The 20,390-nt window shown below is 37.5% G+C and overlaps 1 protein-coding gene and 1 long non-coding RNA gene across 3 annotated transcripts in view; one reads left to right on the top strand and one right to left on the bottom strand.

Annotated features, from left to right (window-relative positions):
* Nucleotides 1–18,188, top strand: part of ARMC1 (armadillo repeat containing 1) — a 32,306-nt gene extending 14,118 nt beyond the window's left edge. For both annotated transcript variants that reach the window (XM_064387626.1, XM_064387618.1), the window contains exons 4-7: nt 11,675–11,864; nt 15,092–15,208; nt 15,292–15,366; nt 15,917–18,188. In XM_064387626.1, the coding sequence (XP_064243696.1) occupies nt 11,675–11,864; nt 15,092–15,208; nt 15,292–15,366; nt 15,917–16,108 (574 nt within the window). In that variant the 3' untranslated portion in view covers nt 16,109–18,188. The remainder of the gene's footprint in view (nt 1–11,674; nt 11,865–15,091; nt 15,209–15,291; nt 15,367–15,916) is intronic.
* LOC135279989 (uncharacterized) lies at nt 400–4,404 on the bottom strand. The gene is made up of 3 exons (XR_010347109.1): nt 4,018–4,404; nt 1,018–1,087; nt 400–884 (listed from the first exon to the last, which is right to left on the bottom strand). It is a non-coding gene; the product is annotated as an uncharacterized LOC135279989 (long non-coding RNA).
* Nucleotides 18,189–20,390: the final 2,202 nt, after the last annotated feature.

Raw genomic sequence — 20,390 nt, 5'->3', positions numbered from 1 at the left:
AGTTTATATTTGCATGGGTTAGGTTAATAGAAATTAGCAGTCATGTAAATAACTGTTCTAAATGTTTGTTTTGAGAGGTACAACTTAGGATAAGCTTACTGCTTGTGTGCAGAGTTGATCACAAAAAATACAAAAGCATGACCCAATGGAGGGGTCTCCTCTGTGCCCTTACAAGATGTATTTTTCATGTTATTGGGGTTTTTAAAAAAATTATTTATTTATCTCATGACCTCTCTGCAGTCAGAGACATTACACAGTCATTATTTCTACTTGCATGCAACATGCTTAGTTAGCTCAGTACTGTGCTGTTCTCAACATGTACAGGACTGAGCTCACTAAGCAAGATCATGTAATGATCAGTACTGTTTCTGTACTTAACAGTTTAGGTGTTTGTTAATCTCTAGTTTTGGATTTTGTGTTTTCTATTTTTTTCATTCTCTCCTGTGTGTGTAATTCCTATGACAGTATTTTTTACTGCGATCAGAAAGACCGTGTTGTTTTGCTCTTTGTACTCCAAGCTACTGCTTTTACCTCACGATGTTCCTCTTGATGTCTGGCACTTCTGTCAGGACTGTTGGTTGTGCAGCTTTACACTGCCTGATGTCTGTCTCACTGTAATCCAGGTACTGTGCTTCCATGGACTTTTCAGAGTACCAGTTCAGTACATACTGGTTCAGTGGAGCAGCTTTTACTCTGCTGTGTCAAAACATTTGCACTCTCCATGAAACAGCAGAACTTTTGTTACTGGTTTCTGTGCAGTACTTGCAGTTGATGCAAAACTTTCTCTGACACAACAATGCTTGCTTGCATTTCAACAGTTTCTTTTACTTCTTTTCTTTGATAGAAATGTTCCATTTGTTGGCATTTTGAGTATTCCATGCTACCTAATTGACAAAAAGCAAGTGGTTGTTAATGCAGTGCTTTTATAAAGAGTACCTGCAAGTTCTTCAAAATCATGTCCTTTGGCTGGTTTACAATGACTGGCTTAAGAATATGATAAGCAATGAAAGTAGTTACCTGTCCATTGAGGTGCCTAAGTTGTACAGTGGTGATTTGTGTACAATTACCAAATCGTAGGTTCCTAAACCTGGAAGAGAATTTTCAGTACCTGTTACTGAGTAAATAGGCATTATTTTTGCTTTTCTGACAGAGTGCCACAATAATAATGGCTTTGAATGCTTTCTGTTTAAATGGGCAAAAAAAAAATAGTTGGGAAGTTAAAAATGAGCTCGTTGCTTTTCACTGTAGGCAAAAAATATTGTGATGAGTATTACGGAATTTAACAAATAAAGAACTTTGAAACAGGTTATTAAGTATAAAATAGCTTTATTAAAAACACATCTATTTAAAAGCCTTTTGTGCTCAATAGGCTGTCTTAGCCAGTTTCTTTACTTAGAAATTGGCTGAAACTGGGAGTTAAATGTTTTAGGAGGTCATTGAAGCTTAAGATGTTTTACTTCCTGGTTTTTTGCAGACTTTATATTAAAACAAATAGGGAACTCAGAAATGCTGATTATAAAAAAAATGAAGTGGTTTACAGAGTGAGACACAATATTATATATTAAAACAAATAGAATCAGAGTTGCTATTTAAATAACTGCTGACTGTAGGATAGGAAACAGAGACTGTAATGCTGAACTCAGTGCCTCAAGATCTGCCTGACATGGTGTGCCAAAAGGCAGCTTCTTTTCTTTTTGTGGTGCAGTTTTGTACCTGTGTCAAAGGGTAGAGATTTAAGTGGATTGGCAGAAGAGTCAGGATTAGTGATGGCAGCGCCTCTAATGGTAATGGATGCCTCTAATGCTCGATAAACCTTGTCATCAGCTGGTGGTGAAAGCATTTCAGGAATACAGTGACCTTCTCTGGTTACTATTGACTTTACAAGAAAAACTGCTGAGGTAGATTCTTCAATATGCTGACTTCTACTGATGCTTACTAGAATTAAGAGCTAAGAAGGCTTAAGATGCTTTGAAATTAAAGTAACAAATTGTGTGGTGAAGTATTTAATACTAATGCAGGTGTGGATTGACAGTATTGTAGGCTGGAGTAATTTACTTTAAAAAAAAGGACATTGATACATTCTTAACACTGAGGTTTCTCTCCTTCTCCTGCCAGTGTCAGATGTCTACATTTGGTTTACAGTGACCTTGTCCACAGGTGGTATTTGTCCCTGGTCTTTGACCTACATAGTAAGCATCCCAAAAAAATTGCAGATTTTTTTCTAAAAACCCATAAGTGGATTACCCTTTTATTATTTTTTTTTTCCTGAGGGCTGCTTGATCAATAAATGTAGTACGGTGCTGGTGTGTGGTTAGAACCTACGTGGTTTCAGTTGGGTATTGCAGGCAATAAATGCTACCAGGGGAAGTGCTTGAGAACTTACTAATGATGATACAGCCTTCATTAGTAGTTTCTGGATGGAGCTGTTATTTTAGAAGGAAGTGGATTTTATGTGATTCTCAATTGGATGTATTTCTATCCAGGAATATGTTTTGATACTTTGTTGTTTTGCAGTACCTGCTACAATATCTTTTGGCAGAATTTCTATTGGATTTTGCAGTGGAAAGTCCTGTCTAATAACTTGAAAAAAGTTTAAATTGCTAGCACATGCTGTATTTATACAGTACATCATCAAGCTCCCACAACACTTTTTTTAAACCTTGTTTTATGCTTCAACCTATTTTGCAGTCCCCTTGACTAGAAATGAAGCTGCTAATACTGGCTTACTTAAAAATAAAAAAGCAAGTTCCTTGCTAATAAATAAGTAGTTTAAGAGTAGGAAAACGTGGTGTTTCACTAGTTACCTACTTTGAGTCTCTACTGAATTAATATTAACTATATTAGCAAATTCATCAAATACAAAGCTTAGACATAGATATGCCTACATAGATTAAACCTGCATTTTTTTCCTCTGGGACAGATTGCTGCTGTAGTTCAGTTCTTATTATTTATACAGGCTTTGTTCAGGGAAGCCTGAATCTTCCTAGAGCTTTCAAACCCTTTGTTTTCTTTTTTTAAAACTTTTCTCCAGTAAATTTCAGGGAAATAATCAGATGAACCTTACTTTTAAAAACTAAAATAAACATTGGGGATTTTAAGATGTAAATGGATTTTCCAGATAATTATAGACTATAATAAACTATTATTATATTATACACTTAGTGCTGTTTGCATGCTGATAACACAAGAAGGTGGTTGGCTTCCTCCAAGATGTTTCTGAAATCCTTCTGTGCTGAGACTGATTTCAGCACTACCAGTACTTCTACCTGGTCACCACAGCATCATTCCCAGGAAGAGCTGGCTTTTTAATGCCACATTTTACATCTTTCATTACAAAGAACCAAAGACCAAAGAGTCAGTTATTGTCCTTAAGATTTTTTTTTTTTTAGCCCTGATGCAATTTGTTGAAACCCTATAATAAACATCATAAACATGATTTTTGCCATCCATGAAATTATTACTGTTCATTACCAGGCAAGATGTTGGAATTAGCTACTGTGAAATTCAACATGGAGTTTGTCTTTTATGTGGACTCATGTCTAACAAATGCTGCTATGAAGCCTTTTGAGTTAACAGGCCCTGTGTCTTTTTTTTTTTTTTATGTAGAGTATGTCCATATGGTAGATACCAAGCTGTGGGAGATCAAAAGTTGATTTTCCATTTAGTGTATAAATAGCAAGAGTTAAACAAAATTGGATGAATAGCTGGGTTAAGCATATGGCATATGTTCAAATCTGTTATCCCATTCTTGAAAGTTCATTCTCTTGTGATCAGAGGACAATGGAATGAATCAGGAAAATGTTCTAAGTATGGGTAATTAATCAATTTGCTAAATGTTTAAATTATACCACAGTCACTGATTTTACAGCAGTAAGTGGGATTGTAGTGTGCTTTTATTCTTATTTACAACTCATTTAATATTTAGGATTTTTTGTTTGTTTGTCTTCAGAACATCCCAGCAATTTCCTGGGGTTTCTGTACATCTTTAGGGCCAGTAGGTATATGACATAAACTGACCTGGAAATGGCATTAAGAAATCCAGTCCTTGCTCCTAATTTCAGTGGGGTATGTCTTGTTAAGTACAAAATCAGCCTTAAGACATCAGATTTCCTTGTTCATTACAAGCTTTTTAGTTTAGTGTCTTCTGGTCAAATTGTCACAGCTATGACCTGAGTAGTGTGTGGAAGGCTTGCCAAATGACAGGCGTCTTTCAGTTCTAGGGAGCAGTCTAGGAAAATCTGTGTGACCTTGCCTTGTTGCCATGGAGCACATGGTTGATACTGCTGGAGTGTAGGCACATAACACTACTGTAGCCAGGCTGGCATAGGTTCCTTGAGCAGTCCACCTGCTTGGTTTTGGGGTTTGAATATCCATGGTGCTGCTGCTTATTCTGTCACTCAAGGCTTGGCCAGTCCTACAGGTTCTCTTGTTTTTACTGTTGTTAAGCCACTACTATGCTTTCTATATTGTTATTGACCAACATAAGGATCCTGCTGTCTGTGTTCTTCAGGATTTTGACTTTTTTCTTTTCAGAAAGCAGATGATAATCGTTTTGTCAGCTGCTCTATGATGTTATCTGGTCTTTGTTGTGTTTTTGGGACTAGAGGGAGCTGAGGTGTAGCATGAAAGTAGCACCATGCTGGGACTCTGAGAAGGTGTGTGCTGGAGTAATGCTACTCTTCCAGTTGTTTTCAAGTAATGTGCCTGCTGCCTGGAACGAGTCAGGAGAGCAGTCATGTGCTTATGAGTGAGCCCACTGCATCACGGGATGCACTAAAAGCTTACAAGAAAGAGCAGCGTTCTTGGAGATAAGAAAGAATCTTGCCCTGGCACTGGAGCAGAACAGGCAGAAAAGCCTAGATCAGATAACTGTCTTGAAACAGATTGCTTTTTCTCTAGTACCATGCTCTTTCTTTAGGGTTGTCATTCATGCTCAAAGTTTTCATCAAAACCATGTCAATCACTGTGTCTCACTTCTAAAATCAAAGATTAGTGATTTCCCAACCCCCTCTTAGTTGCTGCAAACTACTTCTGTCTTTAAGTATAGGAAGAATGTATTCCAAAAGAAATTGTTCACCTGGAAACAAATACATCAGTGATCTTAAAGCATAGTGATCTGAGTATCTGTTGACTAGCCATTTGTTACCCATGACTAAATGATAAATCTCTACCACTTATATACTTTAAATGTTGTGATATGCATGCTCTTGCCCGACAGTGATAAAACAGAGTGATAGAATTTGTGTCAATCCGTGAAATTCTTACTTGTGCTTTTTTGTGTCATATGGGCTACTATATGCATTGCAATGAATGAAGTTTGTTATGGAAATAAAATGATGGCTGAAAATATCACTACTTGGGATCCTAGGGAAAAATATAGGGACAGTGCTTGTATGTATGAAGAGGATTAGGATCAAATGAAAATATCTGCTTCTATGTGATGATAGGTTTTCTCTTAACTTTTTTGGAAAGGTGCTTGCATCACTGTGTAAATGAGGTCTCTCAAAGTAGCATTTTAGAAAGAAAAATTACACATTCAGTCCTTTGTTACATTCAGTGATTTAGGATTTTTCTGTGACTGTAAGTTAAGTCAGAGAGTTGTTTATACTTCTAATTTATGAGTAGGCTATTTAGGATGGCATTTGCCGAGGTCTTGTCAAATATTGTAGCCTTAACTTGGATAATGAAGATGGTTTTTGTCTTCAAACTTGATATTTGTTAGACTTGAATTGTGTAGTGGATTCTTTTTACGGATCTGCATTTTAAGGTTCTACTTTCCATCACTGTGTAAAATCCTTGAAATGTCAATGCAGGAAATTTTACCTGAGTTAACTTTAAAATGTCTAGATCTGTTTCCTTAGTTTTGTGTTTAGAGTTTATCTTTCCATCACTACTGTTAGCTACTTTTCTTTTTGCTTTTACAGAGCTGCTCTTTTCTTTGTGTTGGTTTCCCAAGTATTAGTGAGCAAGAGCACAGTGATGAACCATACAGTGCATGTCCACCTTTTCTGTTTGGCTGTACCACAGCCTTTTTCCATGGTTTGTAATGATATATATCATGCTCTCTTACTTATGGGACCATGCCAACTGAAAATATATATCGGGCAGACAATCTCTATGTGAAAAGTGTTGTTATGTAAGTGGTATACTGCAAATATACAATTCTCCTGTATCAATTTCCTTGCTTGGATCTTAACAGAGTTCTGGGCCGTGAGTTCTGTCATAGGTGCCCTTTTCTCACAGATGTTTCTCAGTTTAGACAACTGAGCTGTAGCTCTTCTCCAGGAGGAGAGGAATGAGCTGTAGTTCTTCTCTATGTATCCTGAGAATGGTAAAACATCCTCAGCTGGAGGGGGTCCACAAGGACCATCGAGTTCAGCTCCTGGCTCTGCACAGGACAGCCCCACAGGTCAGCCTTGAGAAGCAAGTGATGCCCAATTCTAATCCTAGAAGCTGAGAATGTCTCTCTGTCTGTCTCTGGTTCTCTTGCTCATGAGCAACCCTGGGGAAAACAGACCCATCAGTAGCAGGCTGAGATTGGTCCATAAATTATAAATTGAATACCCAAGCTAAATCAGATTCAGGTAAGAGACTAACAGTGTAAACTACTGAGTGAGCTTTTATACACTGACTTTTTGATCTGTTGTGAAGCTACTTGAGATTAAAATATTTCTTTAGTTTTCCTCTGTGATCTCATCTTTGTCTTTATACTCTTTATACTTTTATTTACTGAACACAGTTATTGCGCCTAAGTAGAATTACAAAGAAATTATATATTTGGAGTGAGAAACCTGGTAGCAGTGTACTCCTGAAGTCAGTATCATGTTTGAACCAGTGAACCATTGGATTTTTAAATTTTGTATCAAAAGTTTCTAAATTGTTATTATAAAGTGTAATTTTTCTGTGATGACTGTGTGTAATGAGATCTTGCTATAACCTAAGGTGGGGCGGGTTGCCTAGAGAGGCTGTGCATGTACCATTCCTGGAGGTGTTCAAGGCCAGGTTGGATGCAGCTCTGAGTAACCTGGCCGAGTTGAAGGTGTTGCTGCCCACGGCAGGAGGGTTGGAACTAGATGATCTTCAGGGTCACCATCCTTAACCATTCAAGGATGATTCTATGAACATGAAAACATCAGCAATACCAACTGACAAGTTCTAATGACTTTGAGAACAATGCCTTCCTTTTTGTGTCTAGTCTTGCTTTTAGTTCATGATGCCTTAAGATAGAACAATTTAGGACTGAGCAATGAACTCTAAATATGAGAACAGGAAGTTTCTGAAATCAGTCTTTCTAATTATCAAATGCATTAGAGTTATGTAAGCTGTCATACAGAGCTCTTTGGAAGACAATGTGTAAGGAAAATAGTTCGCAGGAAAATTAAATAAATTTTTGCTTTACTTACATAAAAGCCTATTTTCTAAAATATTCTTAACCTGAAAGATTGGCGATCCACAAGTAGGTAAAAATGGATGTGCTCCATGTATATTGCTGTTTGAATTTCCTTAGTGACTTCTTGATATGTGTTCACAGACTCACAGGGTGATTGAGGTTGGAAAGGACCTCTGCAGGTCATGGGTCCAGCTCCCATCTACTCAGGCATAGGCACCTAAACCACATTGCCCAGAACCACGGGATTGTGCCTCATCTGAGTGGTGCCTGGGTCTGCTCTTCCCCAGATGCAGGTCTTTGCATTTGCTGTTGTTGAACTTGATGAGATGCTTGTTAGCCCGTTTCTCCAGCTTGTTGAGGTCTCTGGCACAGCTGTCTGATGTATCTGTCACTCTTTCCTGTTTTGTGTCATCTGCACATCTTGTTAAGGGTCCATTGTGCCCCAGATTTTTAATGAAGATACTGAATAGAATGGGACCTTGTGTTGATCTCTGATGTACACTGATAGATACTGACCTCCAACTGAGTTTCATGCCCTTGATCACCACCTCCTGGGCCTGACCATCTAGCCAGTTTTCAGTCCACATCACAATCTGGTCAGCCAGTCCATCCTGCATCAGCTTCTCCTCAGGGATTGTGTAAGGGCCAGTGTCAACAGACAGTACCCATTTGCTCTCCCATCCTAGTGAAGCCAGTAGCTTGTTAAAAAAACATGTTAAAAAAGTTATTTCTAATAATAGTGTAGAAAATAAGAACTGTTTCTTGTATCCTCTTACGACAGATACAGCACATGTCACTTGGATTCTGTGTTCATATTTCTTATACAGCCAGCCTTGGGTAAACATGATGGAAGGACAGGCAGCAATCTAGGATGACAGGAATTCAGGAAGACAGTGAAAACTAAAAGCTTGGGTTTCTGACAGGCATCTTCTGAATCTTGCTGAAGTAGTATAAGATGTTACCACCTCTGAAAGAGATGGTAACCAGCTCTTGCCAGCTGTTACTCTGCTCTAAGTAGATTCTACCATTTCCCTAGCAGGGTAGCAGAACACTAGTCATAGAATCACGGAACAGCCCAGCTTGGAAGGGACCTCAGAAGATGATCTGGTCCAACCTTTCCTGGGAAAGGGGACCTAGATGAGACTATCTTGTGTCCTGTCCAACTGTATCTTGAAAACCTCCAGCAGTGGGGTCTGTACTGTGTCCCTTGGTGAGATTTTCAATGGTTGATTGTTCTCAAACAAGCTCTAGCTGTACAGTGAATTTATAGTATGCACCTGCACCTTCAGTGGTGACTAAAGTGCCATTCTGGAGTGGGAGAGGGGGAGAGCAAGAGTTCCCTTGTGCTGCTCTGGTGGTGGCAGGAGGCTGGGTCAGACAGCTGTGGGCAGTGTCATCTGAAGCTACTGACACACTGGTGCTGGGAGCACTGGTGTCAGTGCCCTCAGAACTCTTCTCCTTAAGTTTTCTCATTTTAGGCAAAAAAACCATAGCCCATGAGTTACGGTAGTTTTTTTAACAAAATTCCACTGTTCTGATTTATTTTTATGTGCAATTTCATTGTATTCGTTTTTATTAGCAATATAGTATGTAAGGAAACAGACTCACCATTGAACATCACCTTGGTTTTGCAACCAAGAGGATTTATTATACTTGTTTCCTTAAAGGTCGTAGAATCATAGAGTAGTTTGGGTTGGAAGGGACCTTTAAAGATCCTCTAGTCCAAACCCCCTGCAATGAGCAGGGATATCTGCAATTGAATTGTCCAATTTGATGTTGAATGGTTCCAGGGTTTGGACATCCACTGTTTCTATGGGCAGTCTGTGCCAGTGTTTCACCATGCTCATCATAAAAAATTCCTTTTATCTAATCTGATATTAAGATATAAATGTTCCCATTATTTTTACAGCTATTGCAGAAATTACTTTAATGAAGGAATAACAGGTTGCTGAAAATTTGTATTCACTCATTTTACCAGTATATTTGAAATTGTAAAAGGTTTTGTCAGGAATTTTGGGCAACTGAGTTGATGAAAGTATAGTATTTTGTTTCTGCAGTGTAAAACTGGTGGACACCTTCACTTGAGATTGTTTTGCAATCTGGTATTTCTAAGAGGCAGCCATTGTCTTTGCCCCTGTAGTGTAGTGTCTGAGTTTCTTACTGCTTTTTATGACAACACAGTCAGTTGCTTATTACTGATTCTCTTTAAATAAGATTAAAGTCTTGCATTTATTCCTTTTTTTTCCAAGGTAATAAGGGTAACTTAGTGGTAGATAGTGGTAATCCACTCTTTGGAAAAAATACAGGAAATTATCTGAGTATCTTGTTTGAGAGTGTGTGTGTGTATGTGTGCTCTGAGTAACTTCTTTGAGTGTGTGCATGTGTATGTGTGTATGCACATAAAATTTATCAGTATAGACTTGTTTTAGGAAGATCTCAGAATAACTGTGTCAAATAAGACCCAATTTACTTTTGTGTTTTAAAGTCACCAGGTTGTTTCAGTTGTGCAGTTAATAGCAGATCATTGGTTTTCAAGAACTGTGCCAACTATAGTGTTGAGAGAATAAAACATATATGAAAATCACTGTTGATTTTTTAGGCACTTGAATATTTTATATTTGCTGACATAGTGACAGCTTTAAAGTCTCTTTATTTTGCATAGATTAGTATATATATGCATATATATTAAGGCAAGTATTAAGGCTGCTTGTATTTCTCATTTGTCTTTATGACTTTTTTTAACTCTCTGATGCAAAAGTACAATTGTTTTGAAGCAAAACCCCTTACCAAGTGCATAGTGGGTGCTGTAGGTGGAATAGTGACATTTTCAATAGTTTGCTTAGTGAGCTGTATTTAAACTACCAAAAATAAAACTTGTCTATTGTAAATCACTTTATATGGACAGGATTGTTGAAAGAAATTGGCAAAACTAATAGGTGGGTTAATTCCTTAATGTCTTGATAAGCTATCACTTTAGCAAAAGCTGATTTATTACTACCTCAGGACATCCAGTTGCATGGCTTTATCATCAGTTCTATTACTTTATGTAACAAATGACGGAAGGATGAAGTTGAAATCTTTGTGAGTTCCCAGCACTTGTTTCTGTGCATTAACATAAGTGATTTCTCAGTGTAGGAAAGCAGAACATGAGCGTTTTAAAACTGAACATATGTTGGACTGCTTTCCCTTTCTAGATCTTGGTTATTTGCTTGTTACCACTTTCTTCTCTTTATTTTTTTTCACTTTGCATGTAGTTAATCTACTGAATTATCACAAGAACTGACTTTTTCCTTTCCAAATGGGTGCTATTCAAAAGAAGGTGCAGAGAAGTAAAAAAAAAAAAAGGCTAGCTGAGACCCCCACAAGCCAAGAACTCCTATCATGCTTTCTTTAGTGTTCTCTCTTGTCCATATGGTAGGAAGGAAAATGTGTTTAATGTCTGGTAATTAAGGAAGTCAAATGGAAAAAAAATAAATCTAAAGGTACTTGTTACTTACTTAGTGTTTGCTAAACAAAGCAGCAAAGCTGTCATTCATCATTTTAAAATTAATTGCAAGTTGATGCAGTAATAATTTTGTTTCTACACAAAGCTTTAAGTCACTAACATAATTAAAGCAGGGCTGAATTTGGGCAACAGATTTATATTAGTATCTGATTAAAATTAATTTTAATTAAATCTTAACAATTCAATGTATGTTGAGACTTTTATCTATTTTTTTCTATCTAAAAAAAGGCTATCCTATAATTTATACCATAAATTTTAGTCTAATCAGGAATAACCTTTGGATTCTTCAAGAAAATTTGTGTTTCTGCTGTGCTGTTGATGCTGGGTAACTTTGGAGAAGAAAGCTTCAGGAAAATGCCAGTTCTACAGAGAAATTATTTTTATTATGTAGCAAGGAAAGTAGGAAACAAAACATGTCACAAGGCAGTTGGAGAAGTTCTATTATAAAAAAATTAAACTCAACACAAAGTAACCCTGGAGCACTGACCATGACACTACCGTGTTTGGCTTGTAGTTGTCAAATTGATGTAAACTGTGCTCATATTGTTTGAGAACAGGCCTGTTTATAATGAGCATAGGATCAACAAATTGACATAAAAATTGGAATTGGGAAAAGAAAATATGTTTACCCAATTTCTGCTCTCCCCATATAACATTTTTGCCATGTCTTGACTGTACCACATGGAATATTCCAGTTGCAAGGATGTAATCAATAGCTTTTTGCAGTACTAATGTGAGAACAAATACTTGGAAATCTTAGTCCCTTTTTCTTCTTTCAGGACCACTACACCAGGAGAGACTAAACTTCTGGCTTCTGAAGTCTATGACATCCTTCAGTCTTCCAACATGTCAGACATGGACAATGCGAATGAGATGAATTATCGTCGGCGGAAAGCACAGTTCTTCCTTGGCAGCACAAACAAACGTGCCAAGACAGTGGTTTTGCATATAGATGGCCTTGATGACTCGGTAAGGAAAGCTTCAGAGTTTACTGAGATTTATTTTAACCCCAGAAACCTGGTGAGGCTCCTTGTATGACATCATCAGTTGTCAGCAATTTCTGTGAATTGTATTTGGAAGCATGAGATAGGTATAAAATATTGCATAAATTGAGCTTACTCAGAACACCTAAAGAAGATGCTTAAAGGCCGTTTACTTGATGGGTTTTCAAGAAATAGAGTGAACAAGGTGCCTACAGCATTTTTCACTTAAGGATCTCTTGTGGTTGTGTAAGTGTGTTTATCTAAAAAAAGTTTTGTTTTAGTTATGAGAGATTTCAGACACTGGGAGTTTTTTTATTATTCTTAATTTAGAAATGCTATATTTTCTTTGAGCTGGTTTTGCTGCATCTTTTCATTGTCTGTGAGATCTTTTCTACCATAGTGACCAGAATGGCATTTGAATTAATGAGGTCTCACTGAGTCTTTATGTAATGTCAGAATAACTTCTACAGATTTATCTACCATACCCCTGCAGATAACACCCCAGGGCCATGTTTGCCTTTTTACGGCTGCCAAACAGCATGTAGGCTCTTTAAGCACGTTATCCACAAGTGCCCTCCGGACTCTGTATCTTTCAGTTTTGTACCCATTTTAAATGATCAAACCTGATCCTTTGCTTTGTTGCTTTACATTCTGCCAAGTAAGCATGTCCACGGGCCCAGTTTACCAACAGCATACCCACTGTTCTGTTTTCATAAGACCATAGTTAATTTCTTTAGAAATAACATGCTGCTCTAGCTCACTTTTGTACAAATATTTTTTACAGTTTTGGCCTTCCAGCACTTGCTCTGTCGAGAAAGGCAGTGCTTTGTCAACACCATTGGCTTTGCTACTCTGTGAAATTTTTTTAATTCAGTCCCATAGGTTGTTGTTTTTAAGCTTGTAGTTGATTTATTTGTTCACAGGTATCTCCAAGCAAGAAATTTCATCCACTTCTACTTTGTGAGTTTAGATATTTTGCCTGTAGTCCAATTCTGTCTTAAAAGCATGCCTTTTTCTTCAACAGATGGAACTTAGCAATATTTGTGGAGTTTTCTCTCTGCAATGCTGAGGTAAAGGTATAGTGAAAAAGCATAGAGTATTTAGATATTCACCTTTAGAGGGCAAAACTGCAGGTAGATCACACCAGCATGTTTTCCTAGAAGATCTGTCTATGCACAGGCTGAGATAGCTGGTGCACATAGCTCTGTATTTCATCAGATGATTAAAGAAATGTTTAGAGATGCTCACCAGAAGTTAAACATCCCCATAATGCTGTTTTAAGTGTTATGATAAGTTGGGACTGGAAGGGTGTTAAACCTCGTGAGCAACAAAAGCCATTTAGTTTCATTCAATAGTTTATTCCTGACTTAAGTAGCAGAAAATATTAGGGTGCATGTATGAGTTTGAAAAGGCATAGTGAGTAAACACAGAGCTTTAGACGTGGTGTTCTCAGTCATTTACATTTGTAAATGGAAGCTGCTGTTAGGAATGCTTGCAGGTCCTACAAATGCTTGTGGATTTCAAAACCTCAAATAGTAGATAATCGATTGTTTCAGGAAGAGAGGGGAAAGGTCGTTTGTTGTTTAGTGTGGTGTTTTAATTTTAAGATCTAATAATCAAATTTGGTGATAAAGATAAAAAACAAGGCAGTAACTCGGGAGTTTTTGTTGTGTCTCTCAGTCAGTTTTCTAGTCTGTACATTATAGTAGTGTTTGTGAGTGGCATGGTAATCAGGGTTTGATGTGTAAGGAAATATCCGAAATTTTACCTGTGCCCATGTTTCAGGAGTACCATGCAGAAGTTATGTATTGCTGGGGTTTGTGGCTACCTGCCTGTCAAATGCCTTTTGTAAAGTATGCCTGTGCAAAGCTGGTGCCTGCCAAGTTGCCAGCTTGTTAAGGAGTTTGTGTGGACCTTAATAAGTTTTGTCTTTTAAGAAATTATTCACCAGTTATCTGATCACTGAAAGCTTCATTTTGAAATAAACTGAGGTGCCTGTGATTCACATGGGATCTGAAGAGTAAAAAGCTGAATTCTGTCACAGAGTTGGTACACACCCATATATGAATTTATTTTTTTAGGCTAATAAGCTATGAAAGTGTTGCTTGCTGTGTCCAGATGTAGGCTTCAACTTTCACTTGTGTAAGGCAGCCTATCATCTTTGCATCAAGTATTTTCTTTCTATAGTAAAGGTAGCCTGTCTGACAAAGTTATTTTTTGGAAAATGCAAAAATGTTAACTATGTCAATACATAAACTTACACAAATGAATTGTTTCAATATATATGCTAAACTGATAAAAAAAAACCAAACCCAAAGTGCTTTAGTTCATTCTTCCAGAGATTAAAATAATTTAATTTGCTTATTGTGCACACAGTGAATACTGACTGGTGATTATTTGGCAACTAATACAAATATACTTTGAAATAACTAATTATTTGAAACCTTGCATGAGAAGAAAAATATATAATTATCTTAAACCCTATGTAAAGGCTGTCAATTTATTTCTGATACAGTCCATCTTTTTTTATCCCCTTCTGTGCTGGCAGTCTCTCCAAGTGTACTTTAATTCTTTTTGTTGCAACCATCTTGTACAAATATTAAAAGGGAAAAAATTGGAACATTCTAAGGTAATGTAGGAGATGCAACTGGTATGGGTCAATGTAATGTTACAGCACAGTAGGTGATGTCTCTTGCTTTAAACATGACACTCTGTGGGTTATCAGCCAAATATTTTCCCTTTAAAATAAGAATTAAGCATGTGCTGTGCCATGATGTCTGTGAGCTGCCACAGATGAAGCAGCTGAAAGGTACAACAGCTGCTTTGATGCATTCAGTCAGTATGGAGCCAAGGTGTCTGATAAATAGCAACTTAAACACTAACTACTCATCAATGAGCACTTCAGTCAATCAGAACTTAACCAGAGGGGACTGTTTAGCTGATCACACAGAGAAAAACATTCTTTGCTTTTCAGCACTTTTCTCTAATTATTTACAGTTGATTCCATCCTTCTTTGACTTCTAAAGTGTAAGCAAATTTTTCTTCTGTGGCAAGAGAGTCTAATATTTGTGCACTAAAATGTAAGTCTTAGTTTTTCTGTTACTACAACCACACTTTTGTAACCATGTTCTTTGAGACATACAGGAACACAATTAATTGTGAGCATTTTCACATGGTATGTTTTTCAGTTGTGGGACTTTGTTTGTTTTTCAGTCTCGAAGGAATCTTTGTGAAGAAGCCTTGTTGAAAATTAAAGGTGTTATTAGTTTTACCTTTCAAATGGCTGTTCAAAGGTGCGTGGTCCGAATTCGCTCAGATTTAAAAGCAGAGGTAAGTGCTTTGTAACCCCCCCAGATCCTCACATTATTGCATTCTGTTGCACTGAGCTCTGGATTTTTTCTGTGTGTTTGTAGGCGCTGGCAACGGCAATAGCATCAACCAAAGTTATGAAGGCACAGCAAGTTGTGAAAAGTGAAAGTGGTGAGGAGGTAGGATCTCTGTCTGTCTAAATAGCAATTGTTACAGCTCAGCTGAATCTTCAATATCAGCCCCTCCATGCCCATAACATCTGATAGTAGGCAAAATTTTTTAAGCATGACTGTTAGACATCAAGTACGAGGGGAATCAAGGATATCTTATGTCAGGATATGAATCCATAGAACAGTTATACAGAAATTATTGTTCAGAAGAAGGACAAAAGTACTGTAATAGATTATCTCCATAATGATGTGAAAAGAGTCACAATGAAAGTGGTGGGTTTTCTTGGCTGGAGTTGCTGCTGTGCTTTTGTTTCACAACTACTACACTAAAAGGTAGTCTGTATTTACTTGCTACTTTCTCTTCCCTATTAAGCCCAAGCTTTTACTTTTGTATCTTCTAAGCATAGTAGGTTCCATTTATGTTCTTGCTCTATAGGGCAATGGAGAGGAGTCTCACAATGTGCATGCCTGTCACCCTGAACATGTGTCTGTTTTAACTTTGATTCATTCTTTTAAGTTACAACATTTGACATAATTTTAATCTGTTGTGTTTTACCAGATGCTAGTTCCGTTCCAAGATACTCCAGTGGAAGTAGAGCAGAACACAGATCTACCTGAGTATTTGCCAGAAGATGAGAGCCCTACTAAGGAACAGGACAAAGCAGTGTCTCGTGTTGGGTCACACCCAGAAGGTGCAGCAAGTTGGCTCAGCACAGCAGCAAACTTTCTATCAAGATCTTTCTACTGGTGACTTGTATTTGGTGTTGAAAGACTGTGTGAATGAACCAACAAGGGGGCCAGTTTTCCATTGGTGTGGTGAACTGCCAAGTGCAATTTGCAATAAATCATCACGAAAATTTTAGATTAAGCAAATTTATGCTGCATTTTACATTTTATTGGATGTTTAGCCTGATAGGGCAGGGGTCAAAGGACAGAGGCCTCCAATCAAATTGTTCCTTCATTAGTTTTCCATGCAGATTTTATTGCTTCACTTTTTAAAAATGGGTCCACTCTTATATACCAAATGTTTATGCTAAACCTATAGAGCTTTAAGTTAAGTTTGACTTCACATGAAACACATGGTAGAGAATCCATTCAACTTGTCTCAGGGCCTCTGTGAAAGAAAATTCTTAATAGCTCCAGATGTACATTGAATGAAACACCCTTTTCATTTCTACATCCCTTTGGACTACATCCCTTTGTTTTGTTCAATTCTCTAGATTTTGACTCCAGAGAAAAATACAGTCTGCCTCTTTTTTTGGCCTTTGTTTTTGCCAGCAGTGTTCACAGCATGAGCACGAGGATCCCCTTTTGCTGTTAAAACTAGAATCACTACAGACTTGAAACGTGTAACCCTTTTATGTATATTGATTTTTCTCCCAGCCTGCCCTTAACCATTGGAGTGCTTAAGAAAAAAGGGACTGAAAAAACACAAATATGTATACATACATTGTACAGTAAATAAACTAGAACATATTTGTAATGATGGGTGTGACTGACTGATATATATATTTACATATATATAACTAATAAATACCACTGACTGCTGTTTAGGCTAGCTGGGAAGACTAGCAGAAAAAGCTGTGGTCTAATGTAGTGATGACCCATTGCAGCTCTGCCTGCAGAGAATAGAGGAATGTAGATTATATTTGATGAAGGAATGGTATTTACTGTTAGGAAATATTTAATGGTAACTAAAACTTTAAACTTGAAGTGTAAAGCAGGACAGAATGCCTCTTTTGCCACAGTGCCACATTTGTAAATTTTGCCTCTTCTTTTGTTTGTTTCCCCCTAACAATCCCGATATGAAATTACTGTTTCCTCCTAATGTCTTTCATGAGACTCCCATGAAAATACATCAGCTTGGCTTGAAAACATATGCAAACAATTGGCTTTGCCCTGTAACTTACAGACAGTATAAGTCTAAAGATGTCTTAGGAATTCCTGTGAGCAGAAGTGATAATAAAAGCAAAACTTCTGTAGGTAGAGAATAACATATATCTAAGCTTTTAGTAAACACTGTGCGTGAGAGGATTGAATACACAGTGCTTGAAAGCTGCAGTGCCCCTGCTTTGTTGCACCAGAGAAATACAGCTGAGAACTTTGAAACATGTTATAAACGTTGTTATACAGTGCTTTTTTGTGGTAATGTATTTGCTATAATATGAATCATATTTACCACTTGGAGACTCAGAAAAGAAATTTGATGCATCAAAGTTATTCTCCTGTGCCAATGCACAAGGAATAAATTAAAAAAAAACCCACAGGCTGTCATAGTACTACAGAAATGCTGAGGATATGATAATGTAAAATAATAATAATAATAATAATGCAGGTCAGAGTTCACCCACCCAGGTTAATTGTCATTCTAAGGAAAAAAAACCCCAAAATCTTGTTGGCAGACTAGATGTCTCATGTTTTTTAATATATCTAGTTTATTTTTGATTCAGGTTTACACGCACAGATTGAAAATACAGGCTTTTCAGGGCATGTATTGCTTTAAATATGTAATGCTCTTCATATTGCTGTCTAGAATGTTACAGTACCAAATGTGTTTGAAAAGTCCTCTGTTCTATAGCCATGAATGCAGAGTTTTGTTTTTCTGCATTAACATCTGTTTGCATTTGCATTACTGCACATCTATTTACTAAAAGACTACACCCTTTGGATATTAATGGTTCAATACCAGTAGGTATTACAGTTCGTTTGTGCATTCGGTCTGTAGGTGTGCTTTTATGACAGTATTGCAGCTCTTGTAGAACAGTTTAAGGTATCTGTAAAAGTTTTTGAAATACATTGTAAAATAATAAAGGATAATATAACTAAACAAAGCATGACTGGTGCCTTTTTAAATGTCTAAAGAAAATCTGGTGCCTTCTTAAATGTTCTGCCATTCTTTTAAGCTACTTGTGGTTTTAGAAGTGTATTCATCTTTGTTTTGATAGCGAGGAATGCAGATGTCCAGTTTCAGTGACTCCTTTACTGTATGTCACAGTAGCTCTTTTGTATGTGTGTAGAACATGCTTACATTTCAAACAAAGTTTTTTGTAAAAAGTAGGTAAGCAGATGATTCTTGAGGACGTTATCTCAAATAGATTCTTAGGGGGCTTCTTTGGACATTAGCTTTTTGTTTTAATAACTGATGCTATGTAGGTCATATTTCATTGGGGAAATTAAGAAAAATCAACACTTCTGAATAAATTTCTTTGATAAAACTGGGGGGGAAGTCATAACACAGACTCATTTTATGCTTATACTTTTTCAGAGGTCAGATGAAGAATAAGAAAACCCTTTTGCTCTGACCAAAAAAAAATTACTGTAAAATTAGAGGCTTCTAAAGAGAAGCTTAACTGGGAGATGTGGCATTGGTGTTGCATTGATAAGTTGCAAAGTACTCAGTTGCTAAGGAAGTCACTGCTTACATCATGGTGGAAGCTCCTGAATTGTCCTAGGGTTATCGTTGTGTACAGCATAATGGAATAATCACTACCATGTTTCCTCATAATAAGAGCAAATGCTGATGGGATAGGTAGAGGCAAAATTGAGGCTCATAGCTGTGCCTCTGTGTGCATCTGTCAAAGCACTGTAAGCATTGTGCAGCACAGTGAAATAAATTATACTCTGGCTTTCCCACTCCAAATCACCTATGGCTTATTCTGTACAAAAATAGCTGATGTGGCTGAGTTTTGCCACAGGCCGTGTAAGCTGGTGAGGGGGGTACTGTGTGGGGCTAATTTGGAAGAAAACATTGACTACCTAGGCAGATGCAAACTGGCAGGTGTGAAGTACTCCTGTAACTGCCTGCAACGTAAAATAAAATGTGGCCATGCCTTTTTGCCTCTGACAACGTTCTAGCTGTCAACTAGCAGAGTTTAAAAACGCACCTAACAAAAATTAGCAGCACCACTGCTTCCCATATTCCTTTGGCAGAAGGCTGGATCATACAGTCTTTCCTGTTTCTTTGTCTGTACCTAATTATTCAGAGTTCCTAAAACGTTAACAACTTCTGTCTGATAAAATTAGGGTTGAAAATAGATAGAGATGAGAATAACGTCTCAACTCCTCTCTGATGCTGATTGTAATTCTTCAGGAAAAGTTGAAAGCACATGATTTGGTAAAAAGGAGTGAGTGGAGGGGTCACTGGAGACTTCTTCAGTGAGGTACAGCATCTAACCAGCCCCAGGGGTGACTGCCTGTTGAGATTCCTGCTCTAAAGCTTAGTATAAAGCTGTTAGAAAAAGAAATTGTCCTATTTGTAGTTTACAGAGGGCAGGCAATGGTCTTTGTTTAGCCTGCATTGCAGATTTTGAATAGGGTTGAACAAAGCTGATTTAAATTTGCAGTCCTTTGCATGTATATAGAGAGCGCATGGAGAGCAAGTCTACCCTGTGAGCTGACACATGTGCCACATCAGAATTACATTATTTTAAAGTTTCTTCAAGTTACTGTTCACTTATTTGCATGTTGCACTATGCAAGTGACTGCAAGAGTTAGAGCTTCCTCTGTGGAATAAATTAAGATCCCTTGAAGCAGTTAAAGTCTCCAGATACAAACACATCTCAGAGGAGATGCACACTGTAACAGTGCCAGTTGTCATGGTAGAAGTTGTTTATTATGTTAGGATCTGAAGGCTGCTATCTGGATGAAGTTCCCAGCAGCTCTGTCTCTCTTTGTGGCTACCAAGATACAGAACTTGGTAGCTAAATAATTTCTGCAGTGTTTAATGCTTGCCCAGTGGCTACAGTTCAGGTTGATCAGCCACGCTAGTTGTGCTACTCTGACTATTGTTTCTAAGGAGCTGAATAAAATCACAAGTGAAACCAAACTGCTTATGTCAAAAGCACTTCTGTGCCAGCAGTGCATGGCACTACGTCTGACTGGCATAACAAAGGTCTTTTAAGTAGCTGTTATAGAAATTTGAATGCCACAGACCCACCTATGACAGGAGTGTTGTTTTCAGTTCCTATCAGAGCACCGAGTTAAGTTTAAATCCAGAGAATAAGGGGGTACCGTTTGAGGTAATACTCAAACAG

This window comes from Passer domesticus, chromosome 1 (genome assembly GCF_036417665.1).
Source record: "Passer domesticus isolate bPasDom1 chromosome 1, bPasDom1.hap1, whole genome shotgun sequence".
NCBI lineage: Eukaryota > Metazoa > Chordata > Aves > Passeriformes > Passeridae > Passer > Passer domesticus.
Note: the sequence above shows the minus strand (reverse complement) of the source record. Positions and strands in the feature narration are given on the sequence as shown.